The sequence below is a fragment of the Gymnogyps californianus genome, chromosome 15 (assembly GCF_018139145.2).
Source record: "Gymnogyps californianus isolate 813 chromosome 15, ASM1813914v2, whole genome shotgun sequence".
NCBI lineage: Eukaryota > Metazoa > Chordata > Aves > Accipitriformes > Cathartidae > Gymnogyps > Gymnogyps californianus.
Genome location: NC_059485.1, coordinates 9533314 through 9556052, shown reverse-complemented (window position 1 = coordinate 9556052; position 22739 = coordinate 9533314). Strand labels below are relative to the sequence as shown.

Genomic DNA, 22739 nt, shown 5'->3' with positions numbered 1-22739 from the left:
GATGTTTGAACTTAATGCATATATAAATAGGACAAAGGCCAATCCTCAGATGTCTAATAGGAGTTTTGCAGATTTTTGAGTATGCCACTCCCAGGAGCTAACCAAAACAGTAAATCCAAATACATTCAAAGCCAGTGCTTCCTTTAGCCATCATGTGCCTCAACATTGCAACACATACATGGTAAACTATGTCAAACGAGCTGCATTTCCAAGGAATGTGGCAGACTAACTAATAGATAACTTTACTGTAGTAGGAGCAGCAAGTCAAAAATAACAGTTAACACTTGTGCTAACCTCTTCAGAGCAACACCCACCTCACTTCCAAGGAAATTAATCACAGTCTCCACTAGTGCTTATTATTGTAGTGATGGTTATAGTGGCCTATGATTTAGAACCTGCATGTGACTACAGCATAGTTCAATCAGGTTCGCTCTGTATTAAAAAGGAAGAGTAATGAGTCTGAAACATAGTGCTAACAAATTCAGCTGGATGTCCTGACAGTAGAAACCATATGACCTATATAGATAGAAACCGTAATACTGGAAATAAGTGAGATGTGAGATTTTTTTTTTTAACTTACACTGTCATAGCACCTAAGGGCCTCAGTTGCTCTATGTCGTATGACTTAGAACAGGAGCCGATGTTTTAAAACTATATGAAATACTGTGATCATGCCGCCAATGATCATGACTGTTACTTCTATTTAAATGTTATGTGGCACCTCCTTAAATTAGTGATTATGAATTCTCTGTAGATAATTTTCACACATTCTGTTACACAAACATCTTGGGAGTTAAGGTGTTTGTAATTTTCATGGGAGCTGAATCCAGCCTTCTGTGAGAAGAATGGTTTTCTTGGCACTGCCCTGAGACTGGCAGCAGTGCACAGTTGCAATTGCCACTGTGTAACTGGCATCCTTGGGCAGTTTGTTCTGCCTGGTTATGTCCATACGCCTTTCCCCAGCATGCAGGAAATCTCTGTAAAGAGATGGTCTCCATTGCAGTAGAATCACAGTTCTGCAACAGTAGGAATCTGCCAGCATAACTGCACACAGTGACTAGGGACATAGAGGGATAAAATGGGAACTGTGCTGTTAAAGTTCAACTTTTATTTTTTTTTTTTTTTAATGCAACTGAAAATAGACATGGGTCCTTCTCTTGCTCTGTGGAATGAATGATAGGACTCCTAAGACTGAAGCGGTTAAAATTCAGCATATGAATGGTATGGTTGTAAGCTAGTTGTTCATATTGACAGTTACACTATTCATTGCTTTTAGATATGTGTTGTCTGAAAGAAATGGCCTGGATTATCAGCTAGTATAAGTTGTTCTAAACTTCATGGGAACTGTGCTAATATACAAATTAAACATCTTCCTTAGGCGTTTCAAAATATTTTAAGCAAGTTAGTTCAGTTTGAGGTGTCACAGCCTGAAAAATACATTTTTCCAATGGAAATTTCTAGTGAAAAGACTTAGCCAGGCAGCTTCTTTCCCCATCTTTCCAGCTTATCTGAATCCTGAGGACATCTTACTTTTCTGTCTGCATAGGAAGCAAGTATATGTCGAAAACTATTTAAATAACTGCCTGAAACTCAGATTCACGCTGACAACCTGTGCTTCCTGGTTAGTGTGATGTGATTTGAAATTGTTATGCTTAAGTAACAGAGGTTATGATAAGACATGGATGCTCCTGACTAAAAGCACTGCTAGCAGCTACCTAAAACACCTGCTCATTTTAATGTGAACGAGTGTGAGAGCCCTGGGGTTTTTGAACTTGTTGTAGTTTTTATGAAATAGTTGCAAAAGCCAGCCTCATCACATCAAGGAATATTAGATAAAATTCAATGCAATAGTTAGTATTTTGTATATAGGACATTCATAATCACATGGGATATTTAAGCCACTCTGATTTTTCTCCTTACCAGCTGTACAAACAAAAGCCCTAAAATCCTAAAGGATATGGCATATCCTGCCACTGCAGTTGTATTTTGGGTTTCTAAGGTATTGTCTGTGTTCCTCATCATCACACATCACTTTTCCTGTATGTTTTCTGTAAGTTGAGATCTTCCACGTTGGTGGGACATTGAGCACCTTAAATTAGCACATGGGCCTGTTGCAGCCCAGTATTCCGGGTACGTACCAAGAGGATTTTGTTTGCTGGTTTTCAGCTACATGCCTTGGAAGGGTAACTAAGCTCTCCTGAAACTGTATGTACAAAAGGGAATTTTTTGGCCTTATTTGGCCTTCTTTGCCTCTAGCATAACTTTTATATATAAATCTCCCAACAAACTTGCTTGATGTGAAAGGTGTACAGATGCATCTTCTGAAGCGTAGGGAGTAGAAAAACAGATTTGTATCTTTGTAAGTTAAAAGGCAGTTTGTAAAATATTAAAATATTAAGAACAGAATATGACAGCTGAAATCACAGAAGTAGACTGAGGAACCAGACTGTTGTATCAGCAGAAGAAAAACATTAGGTTAATCTGTATTACAGCACTCTGAAAGAATACAGAGCTTTGAAAACAGCTTTCACTAGGGGGTGGGACATTTTACTTTTATGTAGAGCTTTTGTTCATTTAGAATTGTTTACTCCAGCAAGCAACCCTGTGCTCTTTGTTTGACTGATTTTTCCCATTTGGCAGACCCTTTGCAATCACATGGATAACATTCTTCTTTCCACTGAGACATAGAAAAACTATTCTTTATTGACCTTGCTTGTTGTCCTAAATGACAAAAATATATTTATATACTAGGTGAACTGTATGACTTCTTCACTGACTTTTAATTGAAAATTCTTCAAAGCAAAAACCTCAAAGAGCTGCTTTCATTTTTTTTGAACAATCCAATAACTTCTTATTAGCAAACAACTCTGCCCTCAGCTACATATGCACAACTCCCACAGATGGCACTGAGAACTCTGTACAAGTATCTGAGTGCTGAAGCTGTGTCAAAACAAAAAAATGCCATGCACAGAAGAAATAGGTCTTTTGGGTTGGGTGGGGGATTTTTAGTTATTTATTTATTTATTCAACAACAGAGTATTTGCTGTGGAAGTATGGATGTTTACTTTTTTGTTTCTGTGGATGTTTTGGAAAGTTAAGTATTTAATGTTTTGTTTTGTATGGTTGCAGTGGGAAGCAAATCGGAAGACTCAGAAGAACATACACAAAAACATTCAACATCTCGGTTTTAGTTTTCTCAGCAATATCACAAAACACAGAGCTCATGGACTAAACTTTGTGGTACTGATTTAGAAACACTCTTAGCATTACAGTTTTACTTTTGCACGTGAGGTGTTGTAAATCAAAGGGAGATTATGTAAGGACCCAGCATGCCAAGAAAAAATTCAGTCCTAATGTAAGAAGTGAGCACAATTCTGTTAAAACAGATGGAATTGTGCACATTTAGCCAAAAATTTTGAGTCTGTGTTTATCTTGTGTTCCTGAATGCTCACTTGCAAGCTTTTCTGACAGGGACAAAACTCCGGATGAACTAAATGGGGTTACACCCACATGTAGGCAAGTGTTGAAACTAAGGCAAAAATCTTCATTTAGTATAAACTGGAGTAGCTTCACTGACTTCTGCAGAGCTGTGACAATTTACACAAATCCAGGCTCTGTTCATAACAGTCTAATTTTCAGAAACACTGTGCCTCTGCAATTCCAACTGAAGGCAGTGAGAGCTAGGGTTGCTCTGCATTTCTGCAGGGGAAAAAAGTCAAAGGCCCTTTTGTTATCACTTAGCACATGTGCTGAGAAAGTGTAAAATTAAGATCACAGTGATAGCATTTTCAGCGATCTTGTGTATGTGTACTTAAGTAAGGTACATGCAGAATAAAAATCAGATTGGGCCCCCTGTGAAGGAGCCCTCATTTTTTTAACTCAGTCTTGTCAAGCATAGTCCTACTTAGGCCTTTATAATCTCACAATCAGAGAAGATATTTGCAGTTCTACTACTAATTCCATACAAGTTAAACAAAGGTCTAGTTGTTTTGAATGAAAGCATGATAAAACACGGATACCCTCTAGCTCTTGCTGTGGTTCAATGTGGATTTCTTCCATCACTTACACAGACTTTGTCTTCAGTGTTATACCAGTACCCACCCCTCATTTTTTTCCTGGTTGGTGATGCTGGTTGTTGCACCAGATCAGGAAAATCAAACCATTTGAAGAAAAAACTCTCAACCTGCATTCTTCAACCCCAGCTGTATGATCCTATCCCCTCCTTTTCACGAGCACTAGCAAGTGAGCCAGTACAGGAAACTGCTCAGCCAACTGGGGGGGGAATCACTTGTAGTGTTAAGAGTTTGGCTGCTCAGCTCCTTGACTGGCTCACTGGGGTTTGATAGGTGCCAGAGCTAAGGGTAAATGTGGGAATGTGGCCCTAGCCTCTAGGAGCCGGTTTCCTTTAGTTTAACTTAGCTTCTATTGCAGAATTGCACCCACGGTATCACCACAGGACAACGCTGTCTGTAGCACCATTAGTTTACTGTAATGGAAAAATCTTAGGTGGATTTTAACACCAAGTTAACACAAACATTGTAAGTAAATAGTAAAGCCTTTATTCTCGTTAAGAACAGCAGTTTGAAAATAAAACATTTGCCCATGCTTTACAACCTTTGTAGTTTGTATACTTATGTACAGTCATCATGGTACACATTGATTGTCTTGAAAATCCTTTAAAGATGTACTTAATAAGATACCAGTATGCAACAATCAGCGGAAAAAAGGGTACGTTATAAAACACACATTAATACATTTAATAAATATATATAATCTATCAAAAATGAGCTTTAGCTCTCATCAATTAATAAAAAGCACCTGCTTTGTAATCCTGTAAGTTGGTAGAATAGTCCAATTGTTTTATTATAAAAGCTACAATGCTCCCTTTTGCATGGCCTTTGGTTAGACCGAAGGCATCAAGCTCAAACAAAGCCAACCAAGGTGCCTGTGTTTAGACTAAAAACAGAAACATCTAGTTCTATAGTATTTCATGTACTTTGTTTATAGAAACAACTGTATGTATTGAGAGTGTTCTTCTGAAGATGCTACATATTTTCTGGCAAGTGTCAAACACCCTCAACTCATCTGAAAACAGGACAGGATCTGTAAAGTATGGCTTTGAACTTTTTCCCAGCCATTGATCAAAAGCCAGTTATTATAAATCTTGTTTCGGTAATAGTTTTTTCAGATGCTTTACGATTTCATTTTTCTGCATGGAAACACCATGAGCACATAACCATCAAGGGACAACATAGTAGCTTTTATAGTATAAAAGCTAATTATAATTAACTGAACTGTGAAAGGCTTGTGCTTACTTACTATGTTGTTCACAGATGCTCTACATTCTAGATAACTTTCATAAAAGGCAAAAGTAAACAATTTGTTTACTGTAACAAAAATATAAGTTAACATAAAGGTGCCTTTCTTCAATTACAGTTTTATTTGGGGCATTTTACATCACAGACTAGTGACAAAAAAAAGCTGCTTATTACTAATTGTATAAAGTTGGAAAATAAAGACCTTCCTAATCTATTACCACACCTTCACCACCACAAATTAAACCCAATCCTGCTGATTTTTAATTTTGTGAATAGTCCACATGACTAACCCAAGGAGACTAGTCACATGAGTAGCAGTTTGTAGGATCTGGCCATATCTTTGCATAAGGCCTGAAATTCCAAACAACTTCATCAGGAGCAGGATTGGGAACTCTATTTATCAATTCAGTCACATCTAGAAAAAGAAAAAAACGTTTCTTAAGATAACTATATCTTGTACGGATTTTGTCCAAAGTCTGTAAAATGTGTATTATAATCCGTAAATCTTGGTTGTAGCATGATAAACTTTTAAAAAGAAAGCTGTCCTACCATTTATGCCATGGTCATCTTATATGTTTTTACAACAGAGTTTTATGAGGTTGGGTTTTTTTAATTGGTTTTTAAAAGCAAAATTCTGCAGGCAAGTGATGGTAATAGGTTTTTTTATTGTTCCAAATGATGCATCTTCTGGGTAACTATCATTATCTTAAATACTATCTTATTTGATCAAAGCTTTGCTGAAAACAAGCAAAATGTATTTCTAAGTTGCTGGATAGCATGCAATATCCTCCCCTACCCTACTTGGTTACTAAGGCCATCTAGTTACTTACAAAATAAAATAAGCAATCCCTAAAACAAGCACGTGCTTCCTTGGCCTTGAGGAGGGAAGGGCAGGGGGGAGCTAACATACTCCTTTACTCATGCATGACAGAAAAACATTGCTTCTGGAAGAGAAGGGCTTTGAAATAAAACCCCATAAGATGATCATGGCAAGAATGGCAATATATATTTTTTCCTTTTATATATATATATATATCTCTGTGTGCAACACTTAGGGACTGGTCTTGCAGCCCTTGTACCTGTATGTAGACCTACTGGTGTCGATGGGACTACTCGTGGGAGTACAAGTCTGCAGGACTAGGTTCCTAATTCAGTAGAAATGGAGGTACATGAAGAATCAGGAAGACTCTTGAAAAATAAAAAGCTTGTCTTTCTTTTGCAGTATACAGCAAGTAACTTCTTTCTGTGAAGCTACTAAGCTATTCAGTTATTTGTACATTATATTTTTTAGTTTGAAAATATATATTTTTATTACAGCATATGCAAAGTTTAGTTGTTATGCGTTTCCTATGCCCTCAAGTAAAAACAGTTAGCTTTTAGTATCGAGGAAAGCTAAGATTAACATTGGCCAAACAGTGAGGATACAATGATGCTTTGAATGTCCGATATGTATTAAATGTTAAATAAAGGAATGATTGGTTAAACGTAATGAAAAACCATGGCACAAACAATGGGCAATGGGAACCTTTTAAATAACCTGGAGAAAACAAAGATAAAAAGCTTTGAGAAAGTCTGCCTTCTATGAACTCAAAAAAGTGGAGGGGAGGGGGAGGAGTAGGGAAGAAACTACCTTAAAAAAACCCCAACAAACCACCTCCAGCACGGAGATTCTACTAGCTAGGCACTAAAATGCACAACCACATTTAAATGCACAAACAACTGCAGTCAAGGGGACTACTCGTATGAACAGGGATTAGAAAGGGAGGTCTTGACCCTATCTGCTGCTGAGTTTCTCCTGAAAGGTGGTCAGTGCTTCTCAGCTGCCACCGCCTTCCTGCTTGGTAAGATCAGCCCAGCAGAACAGGCTGGCTCAGGCATTACAGTGGGTTGCCTTTAATCCACCATCACAACAAACTCCTGGCAAACTCGAGTCACGTTCTCTCCCCAGCCAAGTCTTTGCAAAAGTATATCCCTCCAACGTTTCACTTAATGGCTTCATCTGTAGGAGACGTGAGAGCACGCGGCTCTTTGCTCGCACCCAGGGTTGAGGCTGGAACACTGGGGAATCGATCCCACGCGGCTGAGGAGAGCTGCCTCTGGGCTGGACCTACGCTTTTTCTCTCTGCCTCTAGAAGCTCTACAACTCGCATAAAACATGCGTAGACCATTCATCCCTCCAGAACTGCATTTCCTACACCAGCTTTTGAAAGAGAAGAGTATCAGCCTACAGTGTAATGGTAATTTAGTTGCCACAGAGTGACAGTGCTTGACTACACAGTGCTATTTGACTGTACAGCACAGCTAGATAATGAAGCAAACAAGATACTTCTCATGACGTTTGAAATGAAGGGAAAAGGAGCAAAATGGAAAGAAATCCTGCATGTTTTCACACTGTAGTGGCAATCTCTTGTGGCAACATTAATTAAGTTTAGGTGAGAGGAGGGTATTTTGCAAGCAACTGGCAACCAACAAAAACAGGCTTGCCTCGCACGCTAGTTACAGACAAGAGAATATCTTACATTTCAGAATACAATATCCCTCTCTTCCAATTTAAGGTGTGCCTACTTTATTTTAAATTAGATTCAGCTTCAGTTTGACAATTCTGCTTTTGCAATTATCATATCAGTTCAATGGTGTTCACATTTAGACAAAATCCTCTGTAGGATTTCGAAAGCTCCTGGATGCTTTGTTGCTTTGTTCTGGTACTGTTATGGATTCCTCCCTCAAAGACACACTGCCAGGGAACAATATCTGCAACAAGGATTCTTATTCTCTACAGCCTACAGCCTTTCACCAGAGGTGTCGTCCAGTGTAACTTGGCGGAGCAGTTGGTATCTGGAAATAAGGATAATAAACCCGTAACTGAGAGATCTAGTCTGTTCAAAAATCAGTGTTATCATGCTACATATACATGACAGCTTTCCAGACAGTAATTCCAGAGCAAAGTGATACAAAGACACTCATCTTCCACCCATACAGTACATGTACCTCTCTGTAAAAACCATGACTATATATACACATTAATCTCTCATTTTACTATCTGATGTTCTCCATTAAGCTTTGTATCCACCTCAAAACAAAGCAAAACAAACAAAAAGAACCCCCAAACAAATTCTCTAGCTTCCCATCCCTACACTGCCTTTTCCCTGAGCTGCATATTCTGGTATCAGAAAACACAGGCGTAGACGAATCCAAGCATCAGGCATAGATGAATCCAAGCATCAGAAGGATGCTATTCATTACTGACAGCAAAGCACAAGTCTTTTCATTTTATTCAAGTTTATATGTTTCCCACTGTCTTACCCACCCAGGAGAATACTTGTATCTAGTCCCTCTTGTTCACTAAAATCAACAAAAACTTTACTTAAAAACAAAGAGACCTGCAATCAGTTCATGTTATTTGGTTTTAAATGTAGAGGTTGAGTTATGGAATCAGCTCATGATTCAAAATAAAGAAAACCCAACTCACATGAGTATAAACTGGCTCATGGGTAGATTTCTAAGAAGCATGTAGGTATGCATGAAAAATATGGGGATGAAAATTCTTCTTTTTCAACAGTATGCCTGCTATATGAAATGTCTTCAAGTGCAAATTACACATCATGTGACAAACATTTAGAAAGTCTGTTTGGCATCAGATCACTAAGCCATTCCTACAACAACCAGGCTGCAGAAAAACAGGTCTATCAAAGAATGGCATGCCAAACTAAAATCAATGCTATTAACATTAAAATTTCTATATTCCTCTTTTATTAATCCCTTTCCCAGAGATGTACACATCTGTAACTTACTTACAAAGAATTACATACATTTCACAAGAAAACGGAAGATATATGAGAGACCACCACTATCTGCAACAATGATTCTTATTTAAAGTAATGTACTGGCCTGTACACATTTGTGTGACTCACAGCATCTTGAAAAAAAATCAGGTTAGAAATCGTGTCACTTAATAGTTATGTTGAATACCTTAGCACAAATTTAATTTGAAAGGGCTTTTGAACATGTAGTCTCACCAAAGAACTTGGTTCACTCAAGCTACACTGCAAAATGTGAACGGCCAAGTAAAGAAATGCAAAATACTTTGTAATTACATCTTTTCTAGAGGGAAGCATTACATGCATACTTGCTGCCCGAATTTTCATTTATAGCTTTCCCCCCTGCTGTGAATAAGCTAAAAGCAGGTTTTTCAATTAGTAGTGGTTGTATGTATCAGTGCATATCAAAGATTTCTTAAATCATCACATTTTGATACTTACAGTCCCACCATTTAGCACAACTGCCATCTCAGTTGGCTGATAAACATTGCTTCTAAAAGGAGCACTAGGTCGGCTTCCCAAACTGCCGTTTCGAAATCCTGCCGTTCTTAGCGCTGTGTTTAGAAAAGAGAGATCGTTCTTAGGAACACAATTAATGCTCTGCATCTCCTTTGAAATCATAAAAGTATCTTGCTTCCAGTTTAGTTATTGGGAACTTTGCCATTGATTTTAACTTTCATGCTGTCATACTAGTTTTCACATTGCTTTTGAACAGCAGTTTTTCTTACATAGCTGGGGATGGATCTCAGAAGAATCAGTTTTACAAAAAATTAACTGTTTGCTGTGGAATGGGAAACAATTTATTGGGACCAAATTTTTCAAGTTTGCTTAGTCTCATTTCAATAGGAGCTAAATGTCTTCAGTCACCGAACCTTTGATGTATCTTGTGCAATGTATTTTGCAAAGTGCTTACTGTATTGGTCTGGATACTGTGGGGTTAAGTAAAATGATACTACATTTTGCTTTCTATCAAATTCAGAGGACAGGGATCCAAAACATTGCTCGAGCCAGTAAGCATGCTCACAACCCCCCTGAGCATTACTTCAGCATGACTAGCGTATAAGGATTTTCCAGATGTTTCAGATTATATTTACTCTGAGAAACTAGAAATATGAAGTAAATATTGCTTTCGCATAGCTTAAACATGGCAAATGACTGAAGCAAAAGAAAAGATACTGATTGTCCTTCTGAATGTTTATACCAAAATATATCAGTCTCTCCATTAATTTTAGCACAAGTTTGGATTCAAGATGTATATTCTGAATGAGAGATATGCATAGTTTGGGATATGCTTCTTTCTCTCTAAACCAGTCCAGGGATTGGCAAATACAAACTCTCTTTTTACTTCAGGGGTAAATAATGGCTTCACTGAATTCAGATGTGGCCAAGGAACAGATCTCATTTATCCATGCGACTTGTGTGGTTACAAAGGGCAATACTCATCTGTGAGCTGGTAAATAGAAACACGCCTAGTTCAGGCACCTGGGGCAAGAATTTCTCTTAGATTTAATTCAAATTACAATTCTACACTCTCTGGCTGAAATCGTGAATGAGCTGAAGTTTACAAGAATTTCAGCATAGACTTTAATGAAGCCAGGATTTAATATAGTTGCACTGTGTGGAACAAGATTTAAATGGATCTTACTGCCATATGCTGTCCTCTGTCCACTGCTACTCCTCTCTTTGGGAGTTGTGCACTGAAGTGAAGAACAGTATTGATTTAGCACAGAAATTTAGAAATCCAGCCCCACAAATGCTCAGTTGTTGACTTCAGATACACACAGACCCTCACTTGCTCGATATTTTAAAATTAGATATTTTTGGAGAACACTGGGAGAACAAAAGATGAAAATGCCTAAACTAGAATTATTTATTTTTTATTTTATATTTAACCATCTCAGGGTCAGTAGTATTCTTTCTTTGTAGTTTGGCTTCCTATTGTGTGTTAAACACAAATGATTGCACTGGTATTTGCTAGTACACATAAAGAAAAACACCTCTTTATAATGCATACTATCATTAAAATATTTACACAAAATATTTACACAAAATTTCCATGATCATTTCAAAGTTCTCTTAAAGAGCCAGTAAATTCAATTTCATATTGCTAAATTTTCCTTCCCTATTATTGCAGTAAGTCTAAAATTCTTTTAACATGAGAATCAGAGACACAGCGTGTGGACAAAATACTCATTTTGGAATTTTTTTCTCATACCAGTTTTACGATTTTTCCTTGTACTTTTTCCATTACTGTTAAATACATCTACTTGCATAGAGTATTTGTAGGTTAAAAAAAAAATAGTGCCAAGAAGATTTGAGCAAACGCCGTGTCAAAGTCTCCTTTTAACACATATTTTAAATTTTGTTAACTGTGTTTTTAGGCATTGGCTCCAAGGGTGATTTGTAGTACAAAAAGTTATTAAATGAAATTCAGTGAGTACCAGAGCTGCTTAGGCTTGGGTTTCTTGACAGCTGTAGCATTCTACATTTCACATCCAGATTTTTCATGTATAAGGCAAATTCTCTTTGCGTTACAGAAGTTGCCTTATTAGTGTGCATTGCCCTTCCAGAGAGCACTGAGAACTCATTCAAGTTGCCTTTTTCCAGGGCTTCTAAATACTTCACTAACATTTTTACAAGACACAGGCATGAAAATAACTCTTTTAAGTAGATATTTCAACTTATCTATGATGAATATTAAAATCCCAGATTAGTATGTTGTTTAAATGATGTTTAAATAACTGACTTTAAAATAGTTTTGCTTTATTAATGCTTAATGATATTCCTGCAATAGAACAGCTCTTGTTGTTATGTATCACTTGGAGCTACATTTTGCTAAGAAAGAGAGAAACTAGAAGAACATATGTTTGTTTGAACCTATAGTTTAAGGGTTGTTCAGATTCTTAAAATGCTGCTTAAAATCTTTAAAAAAAAGAAAGAAAAAAGAGCAAAATTACTAAATTACTTTATACAAGTATTAAGGGAAATAACAAGAATTAATGGCAAATATGTTTATCCAAGTATGTTTTCTATTTAAAGCTAACTACTTACTAAAACAAATATTACAGTCAGGGAACTAAGAGGTGTTTTCTGGTTATCATGTCTTCCAAAATTTTACAGCTAGTAGTATATTCTTAAACATCATTCTTAAGTATAATTGAAGAAAGTACCCTTCCTTTAATTTCTAAACTCTTAATGATGAATTCTTGATTTGAGGTTAATTAAATGAACAAAAGAGAACATTCTCTACATACCTGCAGAGAGCCAATTGCTAATAGATTCCAGGTGCTTAGCCACTGACAACCATCAGTACAGTGATCTGACTTAAATTAACACTTCAGCAGCCATAATATGTGACTTGAATATTATTACCTGTATTTACTTTAATTCTCTACCATACTAGTAAGTTTGGTGTCCAAACCCTGTTGTCCTAAGTCTGTGCTTAAAGAACTGCTGCAAAGGAATAATGAATCTGTTTTGATTTATTAAAAATGTATGTATCCTTCTCCCACATGCCATAGGAATAGGAATGACATGCATTTATTACGATAAATATTAATAAGGGCATCAGATAAGGAAATCTATTTTGTATTGTACTGCGTAAGATTCAGATAGATTAAAACAACATAAATCGCACTATAATAGACACTATAATGATTTTATAGCTATCATATGTCTATCCATTTCACTAAAAAACTTAATCACTGAATTAGATCAAAAAAGAGCTTCCAGTTCTTTTTTCAAACATATGCATGAATGGGAATAATACAGAGTGAAAGATCCAATTTTGTTCTTAGATCTGCCTTAGTCAGAAATAGCTCCACTGAAGCCACTGCAGTTACCTTACTACGAAATTAATTTAACAGGGGATAGAGGACAGTAAAAAAAAAAAAAAAAAAAAGTGCTTTTACAGTCCATCATGAAGCTGCCTCTGCTGCTCTGGAACATTAGTAATAAACAACCATTCTTTTATCCATGCAATTTTTTGATTGTTTTACCACTGCCCTTGGTATATACTCACAGAACTTAACTAACTCCTTTCTGTTCAAAGCTTCCATACTAAAGGGAGACCTTTAAAGTTCCTGCTAAAACACTTGGAGGAAAAATGCCTTCCTGACCCGACATTGTGCCAAACAATAGTGCTGTTTGCTTCCATATCTGGTCTATATCCAGAGGAAGCATCAAACCCAGAGGAAACTGAAGATAAATAAAGACGAATAGGAAGGTGAAGCGCCTGGACAACGTGCCCCAAGCCGCCTTTTGGGGGCTGCCAAAGCAATGTGGCAACTATTGGCTGGGATACCAAAGTCCTCTTCTCAATTAGAGTGAATAAAAAGCAGTGTGACTAGTAATGAAATCCTTTATCCAACTGTGGGACAGCACCAGACTGCATCCTGCACTATAGAACACCATCAGGCTCGTGCTTCCCATCGCTGGTCACATAAGCATCCCCGTGTATTTTCTGATACGGGTTACATGTTCAGCAATGGTTTGCATCTCTTAAGCAACCAGTTGTTGCTGGCCCTTTCAGTAATCACTCAAAAACATTTTAATTCCAAATTTTAATGATGTGTCATCACACATTGTTCTATGTCACCAAACAGCTATGACAAGGAAAGCAACCATTACCTTGAAACCTCTGTCTATGCATACTCTATTCAGACGTTAAAGCCTTCAGAACAAAGACTGTCTTTGAACTTGTCTGTATGCCACTTTGCATTTTTTTCCCCCACAGTGTCACGAAGTGGCACTAAATCCCATTTTAATGGAAATATAATTAATTATTTTGTTGCTCAAGAGGCTGAGCATTTTGTAACGTAGAGCACTCACTTGATTTTTTCTTGGATTTTTGGAGAATATTTCATATTAAATGTTGTTAACTGACAATGACAAAAAATGTCATTTAAACTATTTTAAAATAGAGGCTATTTTTTCCACAGTGAATTTTTTTGGCCTCCAGTGTTGGCTTTGCATTTGAAATTGTTCAGTTTTTCAATGAAAAAACAACAGGCAGAAGAATAATTTTAACCAAACACATGTATTTTCTGTATTGCTTTTTTTCTCATTTCCCCCCCCACTAGGTGATATCTTAATGAAAATTGTAAAAGGGAACAATATGTAGTCTGCAAAATACGGCATTTGTAATGACCCTTGTTTTGAACACCTGAAAAATGTCTCATACAGATGATTTTCTTGGCTACTACAGAAAAATATAGTCCTCTGTAGTAAATTCTTACCTGCATTATGTTCATCCATTGAAAAGGCTTTATTTTCCATGTAGCTCCGAGGAAGCTGTATATCTTCCTCAAAAGCAGTTTCACGCATCCTTGGCTGTGAAGTATCAAAATAATTGGGAGTGTTTTCCTGCTGTGATGGAAGGATGGTACAGTGGACCTCTGGGATGGCATGAAAAATAACAAACACCCAACCACTGGACACCAGTGCAATAGCAAGAGTGGGATCACTCCATTTATCTCTTCTCTTTAGCTCAGCATTACCAAAGAGGTACATAGTCATCCAGGCTACCCAAATCAGAATGGAAAAAAAAAGCGTTATAATGAGGCATACTCCGTTTTTCTTCCATTTCTTAAACTTTCCACAGAGAGTGAAAAGAGAAAATCCCATGGTAAATACCATCAGGAACATAACGTAAATCAAAGCCATAGCAAAATCCATTGGTTCGTAGCTGCAGGCCAACTTGTTATCTCTGACAATTGTCAGTATTAACCACTCGGTTGCAATAATGACCTGAACGAGCATCAGGCAGATTGCCACACCAGCTAGATGCCAGCCAGATGGACTCTTCCCATGTCGAACTAGTCTGCGAAGTCTCCAGGCTTGAGCTAGCAAGCACGAGAAGCACAAAGCAAAGATAACTCCCCATAGAAATCTTCGGGTAGAGCACACTGTTTCATCTTCTTGTATGATGAAAGCAAACGTCAGCCCAAACAGTCCGAGAGTCCCAAAAAGAAAGAGGAAGTGCATCCCCAGGGGGCTCTTCTTCTCTTTGTCCTTGATGAAGGGCAGCCTCACCAGCAAAATCAGCATCAGCAGTAACGTGGTCAGCACCCCTGCCCCCGCAACTGCCTCCACAACTATTCCCCAAATGGCATCCAGGTCGCACAGGTAAACATACTGAGGGAGAAGATCCAGTCCGCACCCTCTAGATGTACTTGAGTTTTCAGAAGAGCCATAGCTGATCACGAAGAGGAGGAAGAAACCAATGGCTGGGTAGGTTTTCATTTTTCTGTCTGAGACAACAAAATATTTGTTCGTTTAGCTACAGTTCACTTTGGAGGATTTCGCAGCAACTGGAAGCACAGCTTGTTTCAATAGCCCACGTTTACTGGTTTTTTTGCACTGGATTTGCAGCTGGCATAGCCTACCCCTAGTCCCCTTTGCTGCTCTCCCAGAAACCTGCTTTTGCCTGTTGTACTCAGAATGCAAACTGACTCATTTCTGTGTTTGCACAGATGGAAAACAATATTTCCAAACACTGCCCCTGCAAATATCCTAAAACACAACCAGAAGAAATTATGTATCCTGTTGCAAAATAATACATTATCTACAGTACTTTATTGTTCAAATTCAGGTGCTTAAAGTATGTGTAAATTGCACTGGGCCTGATGCAAGTGTAAGTTGTATCAGAATTAAACTGTTTCACAGCCTTGCTCCTTTTACTGGAATAAAGGCAGAGTCAAAACCTTGTTTGTTTTGTTTTGTTAAGGATAGAGCAGCCCCAGGAAAATAAACATTGTGCTTTTTTTTAAAAGGAAAATCTTGTTTTCATGCTCGGTCAATAGGCGGTTATAATATTCACTCCTTTCATCCTCTTCCAAAACCTAGGTATTAGATTGCATTTGCAAATGGGAATGGTTGGCTAGAGAAATCCCATATTCTGTGACAATGGTGCACACATGCAGTGTCATCAATCAACTAATCAAAAATGAATGACTCATTGTGCTTCTTAGCAAGTCTAAAGCCATTCAAAGGAAACAAACAACAAAAAACAGAGCATCACTTTCCCCAATCCAGAGAGCGAACAATGGTAAACTCTCTAGGAACACAACACATCCCACTCCGACCATCAGGACCAAAAGCCTGGACGAATCCCAACTTAGTTTTAGGAAGAACACGGGTTAGGTGCTTTAAAAAGATATATGTTATGGCATTTTGCTTTTATTAAGCAAAGCAGGGCAAAGGAGATGATTGTTAAAAATGTAACCTTTAAATGAACAATCTGCCCCCGTGATAGCTGCCCTGTAAGGGCAGTCTGAAGTAAACACTACATCTACCAGATATGAAACCTGACGCTGTTAACCTTCACTTGCATAGTTAGTGCTGCAGGTTCCAGCAGGATTATGTTCATTGATGTGAGCAACACGCCTAGGCGAAATTGTTCAGAGTAAGACTTCCATTTGTATGGTATGACCATACGGAAGAAAAGCACCATATAAACAGGCAATAGTGTTAATCATACAGCTCATGTGACACGTTTAAGATACAAAGCGAGAAGCAGAGCAACTATCGGTAGCTCTTTTGTAAGTTAGACAAACAGCCCTAAATGATTACCCATCTAAAGATATTTCATGAATCTGAAATGCATTTAATGAAAACATGGAAAACTTTAATGAGAGTTGAAAATGGTTTAAAGTAACGGTGCAGTGTTGTTGTATTGAACACGATCAGTCATAACCAATACAAAAACTATTTACATAGACTGTCCGAAACCGTACAGAGTCTCTCACAGCTGAGAACTATGGGCTTTCTTCCTGTGCATTACAGTCCTGTAATGACCAAAGTTAAATCTTGAAGATCTCAATCTTCAAACTAATGTTCATTCCCCTTTCACTGCGTAATGACCAATGCCCATTTTCGGCCTCTGCCAGGAGACAGATGATGGAAATTATACTGTTTCCTGTTAGACGCACCAAGACAGCAAATGTGCTAATATACATGCGTAATGACTTTAGGGCCTTCAGACTAAAAAACAGACAAAAAAAGCTTATTACAAAACTTCATCTCAGAAGTGGAAGCTGTGACAAATAATGTGATCTGGGATTGGACAAACAGGAACAGGGTAATCGATGATCTGTGCCTGCCCACAGAAATACAGTATCCTTGCACTGTTGAAAGGGCTACAATGTTCTAATGATGCAATGACCTGCAGCTAATGACTAATGATTTTTTTTTTTCTACCTAGCTGTAATTTACTTTATGGTGAATTGGTAGAATATTTACTTGTTTATATCTGATTTGTATAACAGGTTTCTCAATGACTGTCACAACACTCACATTAAAAACACTGACTTTACAGACAGAAAACTAATCATCGGTGAAATATATTCATTTTTTTATTGAATATGGTTACACTCAATAAATCTCCTTGCCCTATGAGTACATAATTAACTAGAAGAAAACATTCTGAAGGTAATTTTGCAATTCCTTCTATGCACAGGCAGTTCCTACTTCAAGTAGTGCATTTACTCTTTAGAATATCCAAAATGTCCTAAAAAGTGTGAAATGATCAGTGTCTGCTGACACAAAGGGAGGAAATCCACTAGGATCTACTAAGGCAATGCTGCAAACCACTGGTACCAATTTCAAGAAGCAGGAGGTCATGTGGAAAATTATTCAAAATTAATTCTAAATGCTGCCCGGACTGGAAACAATAAACAGCCCTTAAGCGAGGATCACGTTAATTTTCCACTATCCTATCACTTACAAATTTTGATATGCATGTACTAAATTGGTTTCAATACTAGCTTTGTTTATTAGCTACTCTCCAAAGACCTGGGGGTAATGAATTAAGTGCAAGTATCTCCAGTTCTAAGATATTTTCCAGTTTTCTGGTTACTTTATTCATGTCATGTAACCCTCATGTGATTGAGCTATTCTAGGACAGTCTGTTTCCATGGAGATTGTGCTGCATGGGTAAGCAGTCATATTGTCAGCCCATCATTTGTTTCCTCTTCCTATTTGGAAGTGTTTGGGAGGGGGGCAGGGAGGGTTAATGAATTTTGAGTATTTCCCCCTCCACAAAGAAGTAGTTTCTTTCGGAAAGAGGGAATTAAGCTGTGACAAGATATACTGAGAATTCAGACAAAATATATATTCAGAAATGCAGAGATGTTCAACTCAAAAGGAGTTTTCCCAAGTTAATTCCATTTGTGAAATTACTTTTGGGACAGCTGATGAGATAAACAGTGGTTCTCTTAGAAAGCTCCTGGATAGCTATAGGATTGACCAAGAAATCTCTAGGACTGCTGACAGGTATTCTTGGCGTGAAATCATATTCCTACCAAATGTCAGTAAGTCTCGCTACACACTAGATCCTGTCCACACCAAAGCTTGCAAGCAGGGCTCGAAATCTCCAAACGAGGAATCTTTTCCTCACCACTGCTATCAATATAGCCATGTTTGCAACCTCTTTACTATGTATTTCTGCCTGACTAGGTAAAAACTGGCAACGTTAATAATCAACCCCCTATGACGATGGCAGCCAAAATCCTCTTTCTAGCACTGGTACTCAGCACTGAACTCAAGACAGCTGTATAGACAATGGAAAACATTGCATTACAATATACAAGTTTGGCAAGGGAATACCACAACTTTAGCTGAAACCATAGATACAATAAATTTAAGGGAAAACTAGAAAGTCTTTTTGCCAGAAAAGTTGTTTTGGAAAAGAGAAGTATATTAACATGGGTTTTTTATTAAAATAGTGTCTTCCTCAAGCCTGTGCTGCGGATAGAATTGCAAAGTCCTGTGTCTCTCGAGATTTTGTAATAAAATCTTCTGTCTGCACATTATGGCCAGTAGTTATCTAAATCAGTATCTGTAGAGGAATAGTATTTTTACCTCTTTATGTCTAGATTAGCTCTTAGCAAAGTTGTGTAACCTCATGGTAGTAACAATAGCGCTCTATTTGATTGGCACTTCACTTCTATTACCAGAGAGCTACAGCAATAGTAATACAGAAATGTCACAGAAACATTCCAGCACAGATATAGTAAGTGGCACCGATATATCCCCCGCATAGCTGAATGGAACTGTTCATACAGAAGGAAATCAACTTGAGATTTCCCCCCCCCCAAGATGCCCCTCCAAAATTATATTTCATTAAAACTATTAAGCCAACATACCTGGACCCAGAGCAATCACGAGCACTTAAAATGAATCAATAAGCCTTACACATTTCAGGCAAAAGCAGCGAACAATTAGCAGGACAGCTTCCAAATCTAGTCCTCAATTTTTGGTCCAAAATCTGCTCTCAGTGACAACAGTAATAACTCCACTGTTTTCAACAGAGTGAAGTCCCCTACATTATCTGGTATAGAATCACTACAGAAATTGCAGACACAAAGCTGCCCCAGCGGGTACGAAGTACAATCACAAGCAACTACGCAGAAACAGAAAATCTCACAGTTGTCATCAAAAAGTTGTCACAGTGAAAAATCAATGAGGCTCTCAATAGCTAAAGTCTTCTGACCAAAGACTGCAAATATCTCTTATCCGGTCAAAAACATACTGTTGTATGCTGCTAAAGAATGTATATAAAGAATAAATCTGTAACCATGCAAAGATGTAAGGTTAGGCTATTCATGGTTAGATGTATTATCTGTTCCCCTTTTTAGGGTCCTAATGTTAATCGACTGATACAGGAAAATGCATCCAATCACAGAGAAGAAAAACAATCTAGTAAATAAAAGCAATAGTAGCACAAATAGTAACCTGCCCTGCCACACATAGGCAGAAGACTGGTTCACTGTACAATTTCCGAAAGAAAACCGCCCCCACCACGAAGTGTTGTGGAGAGATGCTAGTGAGTGAGGAAATAATCACAGCACGGGATCTCTGCCAGCTCCTTTTGATCAGATCTGAAGAATGAGCTTTAGGACTGATAACAGAGCAGCAACAGCCAAGCTGAGATCAGACTACTGAAGAGATGTATTTCCAGAATAATAATTAATAGTGCAATTGTGCTTTGTATGCAAAAATACAGCATTGATTTAGACATCCCCTGCATTAGAATAATACACATCATGCTATGTACAGCCACACGGCTACAGAAAGCAAGACCCCACTCCTAAAAGAACATGTAGAAAAACTATTGCTTTCATTTAGGAATACTTTGCAATGCTGAATATAATACGAAATGATCTTTCTAATGTTCTAGGTGCTCACAATTCCCTTCAGTCAGATTCTGTATATCGCCTGTGCCTAGATACTTCTGACCATAATGCCTGATGTTCATTATACTACTGATATCAATCAATGTTTTTCTTTCCTTTGCTAATTCTCAGACTGTTTCTATTCATGTCACACCCTCATGACAGATGGGTTTCCTTCACCTGATTTCTTCTGATGCAGCGAGAGAACACCTCAACACCGATACTCTCTGCTGGTAAGTAGCAAGCATATCACTGACAAATAGATACTCAGTACTACAGTGATGATAACCAACCTAGGTGTTTAGGTTCAGCACGCAGGAAATCCTGTTAGCTGTGGGATAAACATTAGGTCAGGTGTAAACAAAGGGTTCACCTAAGTGCTAAATCCTATCCCTATTTGGCTTTGGGGAGAGGTAATAGGGAGACAGGGCTTTTTATTAACTAGAGAGAAAACTGCTAGTGCTGCGCAGCCCTTCGGCGGGGCTGCACTGCACCCAGCGCTGCGCACCCACAACCCCGGCTGGGGCTCCCACCTCCCCCCGGCCCCGGGAGCGGACAGCAGCAGCGAGGGGCCAGCAAAAGGCTCTTCCCCCTCGGCCCAGATCCCGTTACCGCTGCCCTTGAGCTCCCGCCCAGAAGCGAGCCGGAGAACAGCGCAAAGGTGCCTGGCTTTGCTCCAGCTACCCCGTGTCCGCGTACGAGCGCGGGTGCGAAACCAAGCAGCCCCCTCCTTGCAGGCCGGTACGCAGCTGCCTCCTCTCCGGTCTCCCCTTAATCCGCCTGCAACCTCCTCCTCCTCCTCTCGTACGATGTCTATCCCGCTCCAGCCTCCTCTCTTTTGTCCCTTCGCTCATTTCTCTCTTCGTTTTCTTTTTCCAGTCTCTCCCTCCCCCGCCTGTCCCCGCTCTCCTTCCCCATCCTGCCTCCGACCCTCCTCGCCAGTCTTCTTCCCGGCTCCCCGCCGCGGCGCGCAGCCCCCTGCTCCAGCCCCCCCCGTCCTGCCCTATATCCCGTCTAATCCCCCCCCCGGACTCCTATATCCAGCCTGTTGTCTGCTCGCGGCCACCGGGCTAATTCTGCGGGCAGCGCAGGGCGCAGAGCCGGGCGAGCGGCTCCATTGTGGCCCCCCGCCCGCAGCGCTGCCCCGGGGGCAGCCCCGCGGAGCCGGGACCGGGGGCCGGTCCCCACCGCCCGCCCGTTCACTCACTCGCTCGCTCACCCGCTGGCTGCTGCGGCCGGGGGCGGCGGGGCAGCTCTGTCCGCCAGCCCGCCGCAAGTCACATCCCGGCACCGGCGGCGCGGCGGCTCCGCGGCGGGGAGCGAGCGCAGCGCCGAGCCCCCCCGCGGCGGCGGCGGCGGCTCATAGAGCGCCTGGCCCCGGTGCGCGGCGTGCGGAGCGGAGCGGTGCGGTGCGGTGCGGTGCGGTGCGGTCCGGTGCGCTGCTCTGTCCGCCGCGCTCTGCCCCCTCCGCCCCGCTGCGCTACGGCCCCGCGGCCAGCCCCCTCCCACCGCCCCGCCCCGCCACGGCACGGCGGGGCCCGGCTCGGCGGGGCACGGCACGGCGGGGCCCGGCACGGCACGGCACGGCCGGGCGTACCCCGGGGGCAGCGCGCTCCCCGGCACCGGGGCGTCCTGGCAGCGCGGGGCTGCCCTGCACCCCCGGGGAGAGGGGCATCCGCACGGCAAGGGTGCGCGCACACACACACACACACGTACAGAGCTGCATGTGCAGCGTGGCACGTATACGCCTCTATAAGCGTAGACTTGCACAGTCGGACACACGTATGGTCGCAGCTCTACGTGCTCCTGCAAGGTGGCGCGAATGCAGGACACACAGAAAGGCGTGAGCAGGCACACACGCATACAGGCATTCCTGTGTGCTCCTGTGCTGCGCAAATGAGTGCGAGAGAAATGCGGGCAGCGTGGATTAGGAAAACACCTCCCAGGCACGTTAGCTGCGTGTGCACACCTATGACCAATTCGGGGATTTCAGGGGTGAGAGGTTTTGCAGCCCTGTGACAGCTGGAGATTTTGCAATGGGCTGGATACGTTGACCAAATCTGCTTCGAATGCATGCTTCCAACCTGCTGCTACCTTAGACAGCAGCTAAACATTTGGAAGAGAAAAAGTGCCTCTTTCTTGTGCAAGTGACATTTTACAGTCTGCTTATGCAGCAAAATTCGGGAGCAGGCCTTATGAGCGCATGAGGCCCTGCAAAGGCGATGCTGGGAACCATTCAGTATCTGCCTCCCACCTCCCAATGTGCAGCTAGTCTCCCACTTTCCAGCTTCTCCACAGTTCACCTCTGAGACAGTTGTAACCCTTATGCACTGGACAAGGCTTCCTACAAACTCCAAGAGGAATTATGTGTAGAAGGGAAAGACAGTCAGCTTCAGCGTATGACGTTCATGAGCAGCAGAAACTTGTTT

General features: G+C 40.3%; 2 protein-coding genes across 3 annotated transcripts in view; one reads left to right on the top strand and one right to left on the bottom strand.

Annotated features, from left to right (window-relative positions):
- Positions 1-3342, top strand: part of IQCK (IQ motif containing K) — a 42503-nt gene extending 39161 nt beyond the window's left edge. Inside the window, exon 9 of the mRNA XM_050906295.1 lies at positions 3130-3342. Coding sequence (XP_050762252.1) covers positions 3130-3191 — 62 coding nt within the window. The 3' untranslated portion in view covers positions 3192-3342. The remainder of the gene's footprint in view (positions 1-3129) is intronic.
- Positions 3343-4542: 1200 nt separating this feature from the next.
- Positions 4543-21580, bottom strand: GPRC5B (G protein-coupled receptor class C group 5 member B). Of its 2 annotated transcripts, XM_050906297.1 has the most exons (4): positions 21530-21580; positions 14374-15387; positions 9578-9690; positions 4543-8153 (listed from the first exon to the last, which is right to left on the bottom strand). In XM_050906297.1, exons 2-4 carry the CDS (start codon positions 15377-15379, stop codon positions 8109-8111), a joined length of 1164 nt encoding a protein of 387 aa, XP_050762254.1. In that variant the 5' UTR covers positions 15380-15387; positions 21530-21580; the 3' UTR covers positions 4543-8108. The 2 variants fall into 2 exon arrangements, with proteins under 2 accessions (XP_050762254.1, XP_050762255.1); XM_050906298.1 differs by lacking the exon at positions 21530-21580 and having other exon boundaries at positions 14374-15394.
- Between the last annotated feature and the right edge of the window lie 1159 nt (positions 21581-22739).

Coding starts and splice junctions, on each gene's coding strand:
- GPRC5B (XM_050906297.1), bottom strand. CDS start 15,379: ATGAAAACCTACCCAGCCATTGGTTTCTTCCTCCTCTTCGTGATCAGC. Junction 9,691..14,373: donor AATGGATGAACATAATGCAG/GTAAGAATTTAC, acceptor TTCTAAACACAG/CGCTAAGAACGGCAGGATTT. Junction 8,154..9,577: donor TTGTGCTAAATGGTGGGACT/GTAAGTATCAAA, acceptor CCTTATTTCCAG/ATACCAACTGCTCCGCCAAG.